Source organism: Primulina eburnea, chromosome 7 (genome assembly GCF_022965805.1).
Source record: "Primulina eburnea isolate SZY01 chromosome 7, ASM2296580v1, whole genome shotgun sequence".
Lineage (NCBI taxonomy): Eukaryota > Viridiplantae > Streptophyta > Magnoliopsida > Lamiales > Gesneriaceae > Primulina > Primulina eburnea.
In genome coordinates this window covers 2857529-2873591 of record NC_133107.1, presented here as the reverse complement: position 1 = coordinate 2873591, position 16063 = coordinate 2857529, and the positions used below count along the sequence as shown (strand labels likewise).

The following is a 16063-nucleotide window of genomic DNA, read 5'->3' as shown; positions in this document are numbered from 1 at the left end:
TTTTCTTTTCTTTTTTTTAATATTTTTTTAATTTAAAAGTGAAAGAATGGTCCCATTACATGTATTTATATATAATATATATGTATATTATTTAATTTAATAATTTATTTAAATAAATGAAATAAAGATTTTTTATTTTTTATGGATCTATGGACTTAGAAAATTTAATTTCATTTTAAGTTTATAATAAAATATAATTTTAAATAAATGACACTTAGAAAATAAGATAAAATTACGCAGTAAATATATAAAAATATATTATTATTTATATAAAAGAATAAAATTTTAAATTTTGTAAATAATTTGAAATTGAATTTATTTACTTTTAAATAAAAATAAGATGAATGAGTAGACAACAAGACTTCTAAATAATGAGTGTTAATGTTAAAATGGATATGAGAGAATAGATGTGTTAATACTTAATATAATGTGTATGTGGCATGCGGACCCTACTATTTTTGAAGGAGTGGTGAGTATTATAACGGTAACGAACGTGATGTCTTAACTTGTTGGATCAAATGCGTAGAAAATCAATTCCTAAGTTAATATTCCAATTCAAAATCGGGTGAAACGGAAATATAAATCAAATTAATTATAAAAAAAATGGATTAACCTTCAAAAGAAATTTCTTCTTTTTTATATAAAAAATACAAATACGACAAAATATGTGCGCCGAAGTACTTAATATGTGTGTGAAGGCCTCACGAATCTTTATCTGTGAGACGGGTCAATCATACCGATATTCACAATAAAAAGTAATATTTTTAGCATAAAAAGTAATATTTTTTAATGAATGACCCAAATAAAAGACCCGTCTCACAAAATATGACTTGTGAGACCGTCTCACATAAATTTTTGTCTAAATTTTAAGCAATTTTTTATATTATCTATAATATATAATTGATATTATTATTATTATTATTATTATTATTATTATTATTATTATTAGACTTGAGGCCTTATCCAAACAAATTAATTTTGAAATCAAGATCGTCTTTTTATTAACACCAAATTTATCTTTATTTTATTTAACACTCATTATCCAAGAAAAATGTATTGTCTAACACACAAATAAATTTAAATCTTATTCAAATCCAATTAGTTAATCATATCATATTTTTGAAGGAAAGTTTTTAAGAGAGAATATTCCTTTGATTACGAGGAAACTTGTTGTTGATATAATCATCTCATGTTGTAACCCATTCCATCCTTCAAGATTCCCACCAAATCATTCGTCCTTGTTCATTCGCCAGATAATTGTTTCACTTTTTTCTGCTCCCGAATATTACTGCTTCATCTACAGACTAATACAACTTACAGATTTATTCCATATTTACTCACGTATTCTACGATCCTCTCGTGAAGTGAATCGTATCGTGCGTTGAAGACCAGGTATGTGTAATACTGTAATCCTTTATTTTTTGGTAGTTTGTGCGGTTTCTTTCTTTTTCTTTTTCTTTTTCTTTTCTTTTTGGGTTTCGTTAAGTATTTGCTATTTGATGCAATGGGATATAATCCGATTCGGTTATTGAGCATCCATGGCTTGAAGGAATCAGATTTCAAAATTTATGATTCAGCTGCTACGATCCCTTGTTTTTAATCATGGTTAAGTACTGGGATTATTCTAAAGTGTGGTAGTAGGAATTATTTGCATGTTACGTATCTGTGTGGAATGAATGAAATACATTGCTCTGTTTCATTAAATGGGATGACAAATAGCTTATGATTTGGACTTTATGAGTTATGACTAATACTTGCTGAGTGTCATGCGAGTATCTGAACTTTGTTTCATTTTCTTCTCCTTTTGGAAGAACTGGTTTTTGCAGGAGGTGCGAGGGGACGATAGCGCATTTAACATTCTCGGGAAGAACTTCAAGGATGATGCATAAAGTACCTTCTTTAGTTGATTTATGCATTCAGGTGGCAGTAGATAATGTTAGATATCTGGGAGATGTTGGAGAGACAGACTTTCATCTCTTAGAGCGCATTCTACCCCACTGTACACTTGACCAATTGATGCATATTGAGAACAGTACAAAAGTAATATTTATTTGCCATCCATTTTTCTGTTCTTAGATAGTAAGATTACACTGCTACATTTTTCACTATCAGATCATGACCTGAACTTTGTGGTGTTATCGCAGGGGAGAGATCTAAGCCCTGCAACTGATGAGCTGTGGAAAAAGTTTTACATGCGCCTATTTGGTAACGAAAGTGTCAATATCGTGGTTGAAAAGATGAGACAGAAACGAGTAGTCTTTAAATGGAAGAAATTGTACGAGGTAACACTTTCTGCCTACTTGTTTATGAGCAATTGCAGAGTTTTCATTCTTGATGTGTTGTTTTATATAGGCAAAGTTAAAAGATATAGAAGAGGCAACACAAAAGTCTCTTGACCGAATAAAGAAAAGATATCAAGAAGAGGATGCTAGTAAGCTGCTTTTTCATGTTTATTGGCATTCTGAAGTTTGGTGATATATGCTCACAAATATAGGACGCATCCAGAAAATGAAGTCACTTCACCTTGACTCATCTTTGCATAGTCTTGTACCATGGTGGGGTCAGTTGTATGAAGCCTTTTAATTCATATCAATAGTGGTTTCTTGATATCTTTGTATTTGTCATTTATGACAACCATCTTTATGTTTCCCTTTCTATTTTCTTCGTGTTGAAACCTTGACCATTTTGTGCATATGATTACCTTGAATTTCTTTTCCCCACCGTCAAATTTCATTATTATAATCATGTTATAAATCTCTATGCCTGCTACTTTTACTTGATTACATACTGATCAATTTTTTGCTATCCAAAATCCACTAAGAAGTAGCTGATGTAACAGCTTCCTTCAACTTAATGTGTAGTGTCCTGTGCACCAAGATTGCCACTGAAATCAAGCATTAAACTATTAATGAGAGTGTCATTATTTTTTTGGGTAGGTGCTTCTTGAGCACTAAATTAAACACTTACTCATATTGACTACTTATCTTGTAGGGAAGCAAAGTCGACAAGTGCAGCTGTGCACAAAGGTTCCACCTTCTAGAACAAAAAGAAGCTTTGAAGGTATTTCTTCCCCTTGGCAAATTTGATGAATTAAAGCTTCTTCATATGGTTTTGAACTGTTTCAAACATAATAGAGAGCATAAGTTAAGTGATGCGTGATAAATCATTTATAGGTGGAAGCAGCATTTGTAATGCTAAGAGTGGCTTGATGAAGAAGTCAAAGCTAGAATTCCTCAACAGGTAACTTGCTGATGAAGTAAATTATTTGCATTTGGGTGCCATTTCGATTTACTTTTTATGGTATCCTCTAAGTAGCGTTCCACATATTGGCTTAAACTCTACTCGCAACATATTAATTTCAAGATCTACATTCGAGTTGCATATTTTATTTCCGTGGGGATTTGAAGTGTGACATTTTTATAAAAAACCATTGCTGCATGTATACCCCTTTATGGTAATTTCTTCATCTAAGTAATTTATCTTTGGCCCCATCCTGACATCTATTTTGGTGCTTGTTCTTACGGCAGTCAAGAGGTTAAGAACTTAGCAGCAATGAAGCGTAAGGCGGTGCAAAGGAACTACAGGTAATACTCTCAATAACCCCACACACTTGGATCATTAATCTCTACTTTTCGGAGTTTCTGATGATGTTATTTTATGCCAAAGCAATTCTTTCAGTGTTCCGTCCGCGAAGAAACCAAGTTTGGGTTCTGGGTTAGCTGCTGCTGCTTTATCCAAATTGGCAAAGCCAATGCAGAAAAGATTTTAAGCGACGGTTGCGACTTGGGAGTCTCATTTGAATCATGATAGTTAACCAAATTTGAGTTGTTACCATTCAAGAGCATTGTATTTGAATTTTGCGGAATCAAAATTACAATATAATTTTGGGGAAAAATATTAATTATAATATAAGGAAAGTGATATATGAGGACATTACCGTAAAAAAATGACAAGACAGTGTGCTAACTCGTATTTATCTTATTCTGATTTCTGCATCCAAAACACACAAAAATCAGACCAAACCCCTTCTAATAATAAAATTATTTCCAGCTGATGGTTCCAAACGCACCAAATTCTTTTGATACTTATTAAAAAGAGGATAATCTAATGTAGATGTGTGAAGAACCTAGGCTTCGGATCCAGACAATCGCCTCTTTGTCGCATTCGAGACGGACACTTGACCAAGTTTATCAGTTTCTGCAGACGACATCCGTTCTTTCAGTGGCATGTAGTGCCGTAGCCATACTCCAGTGTACACCTTGAAGTATAAAACAAGGCAAGGATCAATATCCGATGAGAAAAGGTGGATATCTACTTAGTTTTTCCCTGTTTCCCTTGTGATATTTACAGGCATGAGGTACAACGAAGCGTAAAAAGCATTTCTTTCTTTTCATTTAGCTTAACTACATAATGACACGGGGACGTGCTAAAGGTAAATTTAAGCTGACTTGTGAAAGCCCAGGGAAGCACTAAAAGAAAAAAGCAACGTAATAGATAACCTGCGCTGGTCTCATTATCTTTGTGTCGGGGTCATCCAGAGATTCTTTCCAGTGGGATAAATAACCAGCCATTCGAGGAATTGCAAACAAAACAGGAAAGAACTCTGTGGGAAAACCCATTGCCCTGATAAAAGTAAAGGATAATATACATCAATGAATAATTATTTAACGCTAAAACACAGGAAGAATTATAAAGACGGTAAATTTTTGTGCGTACCTATAAATTAACCCAGAATAGAAGTCAACATTGGGATACAACTTCCGCTTTACAAAATATTCGTCAGATAGGGCAGCTTTTTCCAAAGCCATGGCCACCTGCAAAGTACATGAAAATCATAAACAAAAGCGAGGAAAAGCTACCAAAAAATAATAAGCATCAGCCATGCATAGATGTGTTTCATGATGCGAAAATAGTTTCTTCCGAATTCATAATCGGATCAATGCATAACATACAACCACAGGCTGAAGACACCACCAAGTGCCTACCTAGGACCTGATTGGAACAGCCAACCCCCCTCCCTACATGCTAATCGTAATTTTGCTTTTATAACCTGACAAAATAGGTCATTGCACCATTTGGTCCTTGGTGTGATAATCAAGAAAGTGGTGAAGTTCCTTACACAGAAGGATAACATTCCAAACACCCTCATGTTATTGCATTTAAAATCGATCAGCTCAAATTTTTTTCCCAGGGAAAAAAGAGGAAAATATATCCTCCTAAGTTTGATATGAAATGATTCTCAATCTTCTGTTTAGAACCAAAAAAAAATTATAGTTTTCGGCACTTTTAGTTTTCATTTTAGAACTCAGTATAGAATGTCAAATCGGCTGCAAATAGGTTTATCATAGGCGCAATTTCTAATGCAGCACTTCCCATTCATTTAAATAAAACCTCTAAATTTACTTTTGTAATCAACAGAACCAACCTCTATTAGAGGATCCCTACCAACAATTGAAAATACTTCTTCAGCAAGTTTCTTGATAACCTTCGCTCGGGGATCGTAGTTCTTGTAGACACGGTGCCCGAAACCAGACATTTTACGCTTCCTGGGTTTATTTCCACAAACATGTCATTTGTAGGACTTGATCCTGCATAGTAAAATTTGTACTTGCAAGAAAAAATAACCACCATGGAAGGATACTAGGATACCAACCTATTTTTTACACCTTCAATGAACTCTGGTACGTTGTCAATACTTCCAACCTCACCCAGCATCTTGAGCACAGCCTATACGTACACAAGAAAAGAGAAACCATTCGAGGGTGGCAAGTACAAATAAGCATGCGACTACTACTACATATTTATTTACTTATAGAGACTTCTTTTCCCGCCCAACGAAAGGCCAAAGTTTCTGAAGAGCAGCTACAAGGGCACTAAAATACTTCATACCTCATTAGCTCCACCATGAAGGGGACCATACAAGGCTCCAACTGCTCCAGAAAGGGCTGTATACACATCAACACCACTGACCAAGCAAGATAACGTTAGTTAAAAGTTGAAAGAATGATTTTCTCCATCTCAGGCAAGCAAGAAGATACAACCTTGAAGCTAGGTGCCTAGCAGCAGCAGTGGAGCAATTCATTTCATGTTCTGCATGCAATACAAAAAGAATATCGAGGGCCCGAGCAAGTCGAGGATTTGGTTTATAAGTTCTGTTGCCCCTGTTCGTTGCATAATGAAAACCTCCAGTTATAGAGCATCTTAATCTTAAAAAATAAACACTTGCCAATGTATTTTTGTGTTTTAAAGTGGATATTCTCTTGGTTTGAAAAGAAAGTGAAAACAGAAAGTAAATCAAATATCATGAATCCAATATATTGAAACGGTTCGGAAAGAAGGTAGAAAATAGGTCGTACAATGAATCAAGCATGTATAAGAAGTTCTCTGAGTATGAAAGGTTGCCAGATGGTAGAACCGGTGGCCTACCAGCCATCCTCAAATAAGCGGCAGCAGCTATAGTTGGCGCCTGCATTATTAGAATGTACGTTAGTGCTATCACCACAAGAGGTCATGATAAATATGACAAAGAATTCAGAAACAATAGTCTCTCTCACAAGAAGGACAATATCTAGTCATGAACTCGGTAACAGAGTAGTTGTTAGAACTGAAAAGTAAAGAACAAAGACATCACCTTCCCCAGTATGCGTACTATTTGTTTGTCTCTCACTTGTTTAGAATTGTATAAGTCTTGCCCCTAAACAAAATACAAAACAAATCAACCAACTTGCAGATTATTGATATAAGTTGAAAAACCATCAAGGAAATAAGATGTCTAGCAACAGGATGATGATCTGCCAGACTCAAAGAGAGAAAAAAATGGCCACTTTTCTGAAGGATGCAAGCAGCTTAAGAACTTTAAGAAAAGGAAATGTTATGCAATCTTGATTCTAGCGACATTTCTAAAAGCCCAGAACGTCACAAAAACATTCTACGTAACCAAAAGTTAGTATCTTCAACGTGTCCACGCCATGATATGGAAGCGGGGTCCTGGAATTCATGCTAAAAATAACCCACACTTTGAAGTGAGATTGGTCTCTCAGCTTCAACTTCCAAAACAAGGACAACTGTGCAAAACATATAATTAAAGGAGAAGTAGGGCAGTAAGAAACAAGGATTCTCAAGCTAATGGCTTACTCTTAAAGCTGGATTAGCATCTGGATGAAAGACAGAAAGAGCACTCATTGCACTGACAAGGACACCCATTGGGTGTGCATCATGGGGCATCGACTGTATAATATCCTGCAAAACATGGTGAAAATACATTGAGCAAACATACCATGTCTTTCTAACAGGAATTAGATTGAGCAACAGAGGCAAAAAATAAGGGTGGTTAAAAGAAAAGAGTGATTTATAAGTGATTCTCCGCCATAGATGAGCATGATAGAAAGAATTTCAATAAATAATTTGTTCTTATTGAACATATGTGGAGGGGAAAAGACAAGCGTACCAATAACCCTTGCGGAACAGCTGAATGCTGTGAAACATTAAATTCCCAATCTGCCAACTGGCTTTCAGATGGTAAATTACCGTACACTGCCATAGAAAGGGAAATAAATTTATTATAAAAAATAATGAGTAAATGTTTAAAAGGTAATTAGTTCAGAAAAATCAGTTGCCAGTCATTGCGGCCAATTACTGGTACTAAGAATTGGAAGATCAAATTCTGAAATTGATAAGATCGTGTACACCGAAAGGCAAGCTCAAGGATATGAAACATCTAACTCACCTTTCACGTCCAGTCCAGGAATGAACTGAAACTTGAAGTTTACTACACATAAGTGGGTGACTCATAAAAATAGTCCAACACATAATGGTGCATGTTAAGATCATCAACTTGGGTCTACCTACACCCAAAAGCTAGCTAGAATTGTCCAGGTTTGTATACAAGTTCCAGAAACTCAATCAAGCGGATGTGGGACAGAACAGTGTGACAAATGCATGCATGGATTGTTAATTAACAAGACATAGAAAATCATAAGATGCCGCTTTGAAAGATGATTTTTTTCATAAAGTGAATGAAAGATGTACAAGATCTAAGTTCAAAGTTCTAAAGAATCATCCATATACACAAATTAGACAGTTTGCATACGGGGTGGAGCACAAATGTATATCTTAAGTTGATTAACTGAGATTCAAACAACGAAGAGAATGTTAACACTTACTCAAAAGATAAGCCACTTCCAGAAAGGAACTCCCCTCGGCCAGTTCCTCGATAGGATAACCCCTGTATCTAAGAACCCCTTCATCACCATCAATGTAGGAAACGGACGATCGAACCGGAGCCGTATTAAGATATCCAGGATCATAAAGCTTGAGCCCCTTATCATTGTTACCCGTCGTTATCTGTAATTTTGAGTTAAATTTTTAAAAGCACTTCATTTTCATGTTACTCAATTTAATACCCATCACAATTATCCACGAATGAACAATCTTCAAATACCAATTGCAACTTAATTATAATCAAAACACAAAAGATCACACCGCCGTAGTCCAATTCTGTATAACCTTTTTCAAGTCGGTGGCTTTGAGAGTGCCTTCTTCGGATACCTGAACCTGGTACCTTTTACCCGTACGCTGATCGATAATTTCCAGTGATCCTCTGACATCCACAGGAGGCTCTACGGCGGCGGAGCAGGTGGAAGATTCCAGGATTCCGGTTGAAACGGTGCCGGATTTATCATTTGGAGCTGAGAGATGAGCTGATAGCACAGCTAAGCGGCCTCGAGCAACCGTAGAATGATCCACGCTTCCCATTTGATTCGATTATTTGCTCTGAACTTGCCTCGCAAATCGCTTGAGAAATGCAAGCTTCGTATGCAAATCATATATTACACGGTCATCGGGATTTGCAGCGAAATGGCTCGCTTCGGTTTATTTTATGGTTATTATTATCATTATTATTATTATTATTATTATATTTTAAAATTAATTCGTCAACTCGTCTCACAAAATTTTTCCCATACACGTGGTCAATTTTTCATTTATGAATGCTAAGAGTCATTCATCTTTGTGTATTTGTATAATATTTTTTCTATTATTTTTTAAAATAAAATTAAAAATTTTGATAGACAAGAATAAGGCATCTTAAAAAAATTCGAGCAGAGTTATTTTGGTTATTTTATAGAGTAGTTTTGGTTTTTTATTTGTTGTGGTTGACGGCATTGTAAACTTTAATTACAAAAAACTTAATATCACGAGTCAATTTTACATGTCAAATTTTCAACCGATCCGATTAATGAATAATTTCGGATTTGGGACACTTCCATAAACTAAACAAAACTAAGGATAACTACTTTTCGAAGAATTTGTGGATGAAGCGAACATCTTGGGATGCACAATAACTAAGGATAACTACTGTCATTGTGCACAGCCGGCGCGGATTGGGATTTGGATAGGACACTTCCATAAACTAAACAAACTTTGTTACCACACGCAAGTAAGTCAAATGTTTTTAATAACTTGCCAAAGGTATAAATTAGTTTATGCAAAATCCAAAGGCTAGGCTGACTTCCTATTCCAACAACACGTTTAACATGAAGACATATGAGTCATACTTAGACCACGAAATTTATTTTACAAGTCACTTTTGAAAGACAAAAAGTCCTAGTTGATTTAATCTCGAACGTCTATTATGAATGTGTATAAAATATTACAATATCTATTATTAGTCGGTGAACAAAAAACACACACGTACGTGTTTTAACATAATAATCGTCAAATCCAAATAAACCCATTGCCGAGGTTTTCGGCCTGGACACCTTCGAGTTACACCAATTTTCAGTACTACTACCACTACATTTGAAAATCGAAGTTTCTATTTTCATTTTTATAAAAAAAAAAAAAAAAAAAACCCCCATTTTTTTATATTTTTGTCGTCGTTGTCACTATTATTTAGTTTTATAATATTTTGGTCCAACCCAGTCCATTGGACCGAACTTCTACTTTTCCCCGAAGCCCATTAAATCTCTACTTCATCCCATATTAATTCCAACATCCCGATATTCTTCCTACATCGCAATTACATTTGCCTCTTTTTTTTTTTTTAGCCAGGGGGTTTGTCATAATCGGGTTTGAAACTCGGTGATTTCAACGTTTTCAAGTTAAAGATGGCTCACTAAAGATTCATACGGATAAATTCCTTGGTGATGTTAAATTTAATTTAACACAGCATGCATACACTTGATTGTTTCCGTATCTATATATAGACATTGATGTACTAAAGGCCATAAATCACATAATTTTTGGATGGCCCATGTACCCAACTTTTTCGTGAACTCTAATCACATGTTACATTCATGATGTATATCCCTCAATATTCTTCACCTTCAACAGTGACAACACTATAGGATCAGTCTTTTTCTTGTACATTAATTCCACTTTGATGATTGTGAACCAAACTACGACTAAAAACCCTTAATTTCATGTTTCTTTCGAGTTGCTTCTTTGTATTCTTCTTACTTTTCCTTTACAACTTCGTGATCTTTTGATCGGCTACTTTGAGCATGTGTCTATGCATGTCTTATAGAAAAAAGGGTTTTTGTGTAAAGAATCATCACTGTTTTTTTTTTTTATTGCATTTCGTTTTGGTCGATTATTAATATCGATTCGTAGGTTTCTTCCTAAAAGTGTAGCTACAAAATACCATAAATTTTTTATGGTCATGACACTCGATAAACAAGACTTCCTATAAAAATTCTAATACATGCATCCACATTGTAGCATTTTATGGTCATGCTCCTGTGATGTAGCTTCCTTTGTCCAAATCCAGACAACTTACAATTATAGCTGCACATAAAACTCAAAACCGGTACGAAAAAACTATGCCCGTAAATTTCAACTGCAAGTTAAAATTTAAGAAGCAATCGAAAAATAGAACGAAGAAAATGGTGAATTTGTACAAAAATTGAGGCGGGACCATGAATGAATGCAACGAGAAGATGTAATGATGATGGTGAAAGGTGGCAATGAAATTGAATGCAAACACCATTCAATGCGTCAAGCCCCTTCCTTTCTCTGTCACACTTCCACCATCTTTCAGGGGAGGGTGATTAATTATTTAATTATTTATCTAAAATAATTTAAAATATCAAATAAATTGATTTTTTTTAATATATAAAATCTTAATAAAAAATATTAATAATAATGTGTATTAATTGATGATGTTTTTCATGACATGTAATGAGGATATGAAACGATGATGGTCGTTTTCAATAATAAAGTGATATCTTTAAATGTCTTGGAATAGAAATTACAGCATTTTCAAAGGGTGTCCTTTTTCAGGGGTTGAAAATTCAGACGTCCTACACTCCTAAACCCAAAACGTCGGATTGGATTGGGAACACATTTAATTTCAAAATTACATTTACTAATATAAAAAAAAAAATAGTCTTTTATTTAAATATTTTTCAATTTTTTATTCAACTTTTCATCCAAATTAAATAAAATTCCATACACAAATAAATATAATCCCCAATCTTGTATATTATATAATGAAAAAACTATGTATGATGTATCGACAACATCATCCGAACTCAGTCATTCGTAAAAATCACACAACAAGAGAAGAAATTTTTAAATTTTAGATCCGAAAGAGTAAATTTGGTGAAATGTAATCAGAAATATAGGAATCAAGTGATATGTTTACAATTATATTAGTTTTATGAAATAATAAAATTTTAAATTGATCATTTTAAAAATAACAAAAATACAAACACGAAATTTCAACAAGAAGGCCATCAAATTCGCCACAAAGAAACGTGCATATTTCATGAACGCAACTTATAATAAGTTCCAACTGTGACGCAAGATCATTTCGAAAGTCGTTGCATCGTCCCAAATAAGTCGCCATTTAACTCAGGCCACTATATATCATATAAGTAGATTTACAGTGAGACGGTCTTACGGATCTATATATTTGAGACATATCGACTTGATCTATGTTTGGAGTCAAAAGTAATTTTTTAATGTAAAAATTAATAATTTTTTCATGGGTCGGGTCAGATAAGATATTTGTATCACAAAATTGATCTGTTAGACATTCTCATAAGATTTTTTATGATATTTTGTATATTTATATAAAAATTCAAATTAATCACAAAGATGTTATTCAATCGAGAAAAATTATATGTTTTTCAGATAATTTTTTTGTAAATAAATTCTAAATATTTCCATGCATGTGGGTGAATTGGGAAGTGCAATTTTAGTAATGTAAATTGATATGTTTTGAGTTTTAGTAGTTTAAGTTGTCAAAGTTTGGTTTTTATCTAGTAATTTGTATTTTTGTCGTAAACTGCTAAATACATCGAATATGTTTTTTATTTTGCACCGATACTTTCCAACGTTATGTGGAGAAAATACAATCTAACACATATCAAAATTCATCTAAGCAAAAATAAAGGGAAAATTAAGCAAAACAATATGTAACTAATACTTCAAAACGAGCTAGAGGAAAAAATGTGTTGTTTCTCCAGATAGATTTTATCGTGTGTAATAGAGGTGTTATTGTTGTCACATGAGCTACTTAGGAGAGTATTAATGTCAAATAAACAATATTTTGTTGATTTAATGATTTCGAAGAAAAAACCAAAACCAAAACAAAAATCTAGATCAAAAACAAACTTTGACAAGTTATAATATTAGAACTAAAAATATTTCAATTTATAAGACTAAAATTATAATTTTTTCTTAATCGAGACAATGGTCCTTTGTCATCCACTCTAGTTCCGCAAGAGTTAAGGGCACTATTACACCGAAAAATTGGGGAGTTTTTTGTGTTTGATTAAAATAGTATATTGGTAGAACTGAAAGACAGATTACTTCAATGTTTCAGAAACAATACTCTATGAAGAGAACACTTACGTCAAAAGATATATTCATCACGTTTGAGTAACCTCGTTTAGAATAAATATCTATCTTCGATCTCTTTTTCCAAACCTCGTTTTCCCTTTCAAATTTCTTCGGCGTAAACAAATCGAGTCAGTTCGCAATCTTTTTGAGCCAGCTCAAAAAAATATTTGATTTTTATTCGAATTATCGAATTTTAACCAAACATTTCTGCCAGACCACTCGTGAACTTTAATATTTTATTGATAAAATATACTTCTACTATTAAATAAAAATATTTTGAGCTTTTTATTTTTGAGCAACTCGTGAACATATTTGAATATTTCGAACCTTGATTTGAACTGAATTTGAGCAAAAAAAATTTAAAATTTTGAGGTTCGAAATAAATTTGAGCTCGAATATGCCTAATTTGTACCTTAAAATGTATTCTTAAACTTGATTTGGTTCATTTACGCATCTAATCTCAATTAGTACTAAAGTTCGTTTATTGCAATTTTCATTAACACCTTTCAAGGATTTATTAAAAGCAAATCACATACGATAGATATTATTTATATTTAGATCGTTGGATTTGCAAAAATAATTCAAGTTTTATCTTTTAACTGTCAATCGATCCGCACTCACCAGGATAATCCATGCCATAACCAATTGGGGCAATATTAGATTTATATGAAATATAAAAATATTTCATCGTAGTGTAGTCATATATACACCAAAATTTACTATTTGCTGCTTTTTTAAAATAAAAAATAAAAAAAATTAACGTCACCATATAATTATTCTATATTATCTCATAAAAAAATAAAATAAGCATACCATGGTTTATCTTTAATCAAGTTGTTAAAGAATACATTTGGGGAAGAAAATTACACTTTTGGTTCTGTAATTCGCATGTTTTTCATTTTTGGTCGGTCTTATTATGAGTTATTTCACGGTTTTAGTTAACTAGTTTGCATTTTTAATCATTTTTTGCTCGAGTGCTAACATAGAATTGGACATGTTTTTTGTGTCATTTCATCATTTTTAGATGTCACGTCATCTTTTATCTTGTAGCATCACCCTTTGATTAAAAAAGAATGAAATTTAAATAAATGCAAATTAATAAATAAAAATCGTAAATTAACCGACAACATGACAAAAAATAAAAAGTTCGCTCATTATAGGACTAAAAAATGTACTTTTTTAGACCTAGTAGTAAAATTTAAAAAAAAAAAAGAATAATGAGTATTGGGAGAAAAAAAAATTATTTGTACGATTTAATGAGATTTTTTTAAGGAAAAACTAAAAATTGTCGTGTGAGTTAATTTCGCATTTGGTCTAGTAAATCGTTAAATTTTGTTCTCAGTCCGATTTGTCGATCATTTTTATTCACTTATAGTCCTTTGTCTCACTAAACTTGAAATCTCATTATATCACCAGATTATCGTGATATAATTTAAATGGGAAAAATAGCCAAATTTCTCATCTAAGTTTCCATATTTTGATTTTTGATGCTTTAAATTATCAAATTAGATTTTGGTCATGTAACTTAGGTTTTTGTGTGTGCCGATATGGTACTAAAAAATAATGAAATGATAACAAAAAATCTTATATCACACCGAAAAAGACTGAAGTGCCGGAAACTATCAGCACTCCGACAATATATAACCAAAGACAAAAAAAATATAACTTACAGGCTCAAGACCCAATTTTTACAACTTTTAGAGAATCAAAACCCAAAATTGGTCGATTTAGATACCATTTTGGCAATTTTCCTTTGATTAAATCGTCGTCATTAAAATTTTTTTTTTCTTTCTAAAAAGGACCGAATGCTTCTATCCACCTGGTTCGAGATATAGAAGTAATGAACTCAGCCATATTATCGTCGATGCTCATTAATTGAACAGCACACAAAATTGACGATATAATTTACTAAATATCAATGCATGGAAAGTATGTATGGAACATGAAATTAATGCAAGTACATTATTATTAATGCCATAACTCCAATTAAAATACATATAGAGGATAATAAAAATATTAAATATCATAAAATACAAAGTTTTAAACGGAAAAATGAAATATTTAAGGATATCTTTGGACAATTACTGTTAAAACATTTTTATAGGTAAAAATAATTGAAGATGTGTTTGGACATTTATGCTATAAAAAATAATTATATTTTTTTTTCTCCTTTTTTCTTGTTTGTGATTTAATATTACCTGTTTTATATGCTTTTTTATTTTTAAAACATAAAAAATACCTTTAAATTGTTCTTTAACAATTATATTTGGAGAACAAAATTTTTAAAAAAAAATCACGAACTTTTTGCAAATTTTTTGTCCAAACACATGTTTTAAGTTTTTTCACTTATAAAACTCTAAAAACATTTTATAAATTCGAGATCATCTCATGTGATATATGTCTATTATCCGACATAAATCATGAAATATTATTATTTTTTATGTCAAAAGTAAAATTTTGCAATTCAAATACAAATCGCGTCGATCTGTATCACTTATAAAAATATCTGAAATCGTCTCATAAAAAACATACTTATTATGATTTTTTAAATAGTTATCCAAAATTCTTTGAAATATGTTTTCTTGATGAGTCCATTTGTGTAATGGCTTGAGTGTAACCTAACCAAGGTCTCATTCAATACCATTAATACTTTAATAGTCACTTTCCAAAAGAACATCTCATTATCTCTCCTCCTTTTTCCCATACTTAGAGAAATGGATGTTTAATGGGCTTTTAAAATAAGTGGACAACAATGCCCTCTTCTCTCCTACCTCAATGATTATCTAGTACTTTTTGAGGTTCATAGAATAAATTAAATTTTTTTTAAAAAAATATATTATATATTATATTTTTTTTTTTAAAATATATATATATATATAGTGTGGTAAGCTAAGTTTCAATTTTATGTAAGTTAAAGATATACGAGTGAAATATTGATGTCTAAATCTAATTTCACGAGGAAATAATTAGTGACAAAAATATGTTTATCTTAAATTATATCATTGTTCTAAAAAGCTCGTTTAAGCTTGAAACTCGACAAAAACGCCTCGAAAAAAAATGGAAAAAAACGGTTAATTATTGTTTGACCGAATTAAGCGTAATTAAGACGTTTAATTTAATCGCATCTATTTATTTTGAAATTTTTTTATTTTGAAGGTGTGTCTTTTTATTTAAAAATAATAAATTATGTTTATAATTTTGATGTTTATTTTTAAAT

General features: G+C 32.2%; 2 protein-coding genes across 4 annotated transcripts; one reads left to right on the top strand and one right to left on the bottom strand.

The window, feature by feature from the left end:
* Window positions 1–1159: 1159 nt before the first annotated feature.
* LOC140836604 (elongin-A-like) lies at window positions 1160–3821 on the top strand. 3 transcript variants are annotated; one of them, XM_073202247.1, is made up of 8 exons: window positions 1160–1392; window positions 1827–2040; window positions 2145–2282; window positions 2353–2431; window positions 2992–3060; window positions 3174–3240; window positions 3528–3584; window positions 3667–3821. In XM_073202247.1, the coding sequence occupies exons 2-8, from the start codon at window positions 1879–1881 to the stop codon at window positions 3767–3769; spliced, it is 675 nt and encodes a 224-aa protein (XP_073058348.1). In that variant the 5' UTR covers window positions 1160–1392; window positions 1827–1878; the 3' UTR covers window positions 3770–3821. The 3 variants fall into 3 exon arrangements, with proteins under 3 accessions (XP_073058348.1, XP_073058347.1, XP_073058349.1); XM_073202246.1 differs by having other exon boundaries at window positions 1163–1392; window positions 1812–2040; XM_073202248.1 differs by having other exon boundaries at window positions 1165–1392; window positions 1812–2040; window positions 3679–3821.
* A 124-nt stretch (window positions 3822–3945) lies between these two features.
* Window positions 3946–8870, bottom strand: LOC140836603 (citrate synthase, glyoxysomal-like). The gene is made up of 13 exons (XM_073202245.1): window positions 8506–8870; window positions 8163–8343; window positions 7448–7533; window positions 7135–7239; window positions 6632–6694; window positions 6357–6466; window positions 6042–6161; window positions 5890–5965; window positions 5654–5727; window positions 5426–5546; window positions 4717–4814; window positions 4500–4623; window positions 3946–4258 (listed from the first exon to the last, which is right to left on the bottom strand). The coding sequence occupies exons 1-13, from the start codon at window positions 8752–8754 to the stop codon at window positions 4127–4129; spliced, it is 1539 nt and encodes a 512-aa protein (XP_073058346.1). The 5' UTR covers window positions 8755–8870; the 3' UTR covers window positions 3946–4126.
* Window positions 8871–16063: the final 7193 nt, after the last annotated feature.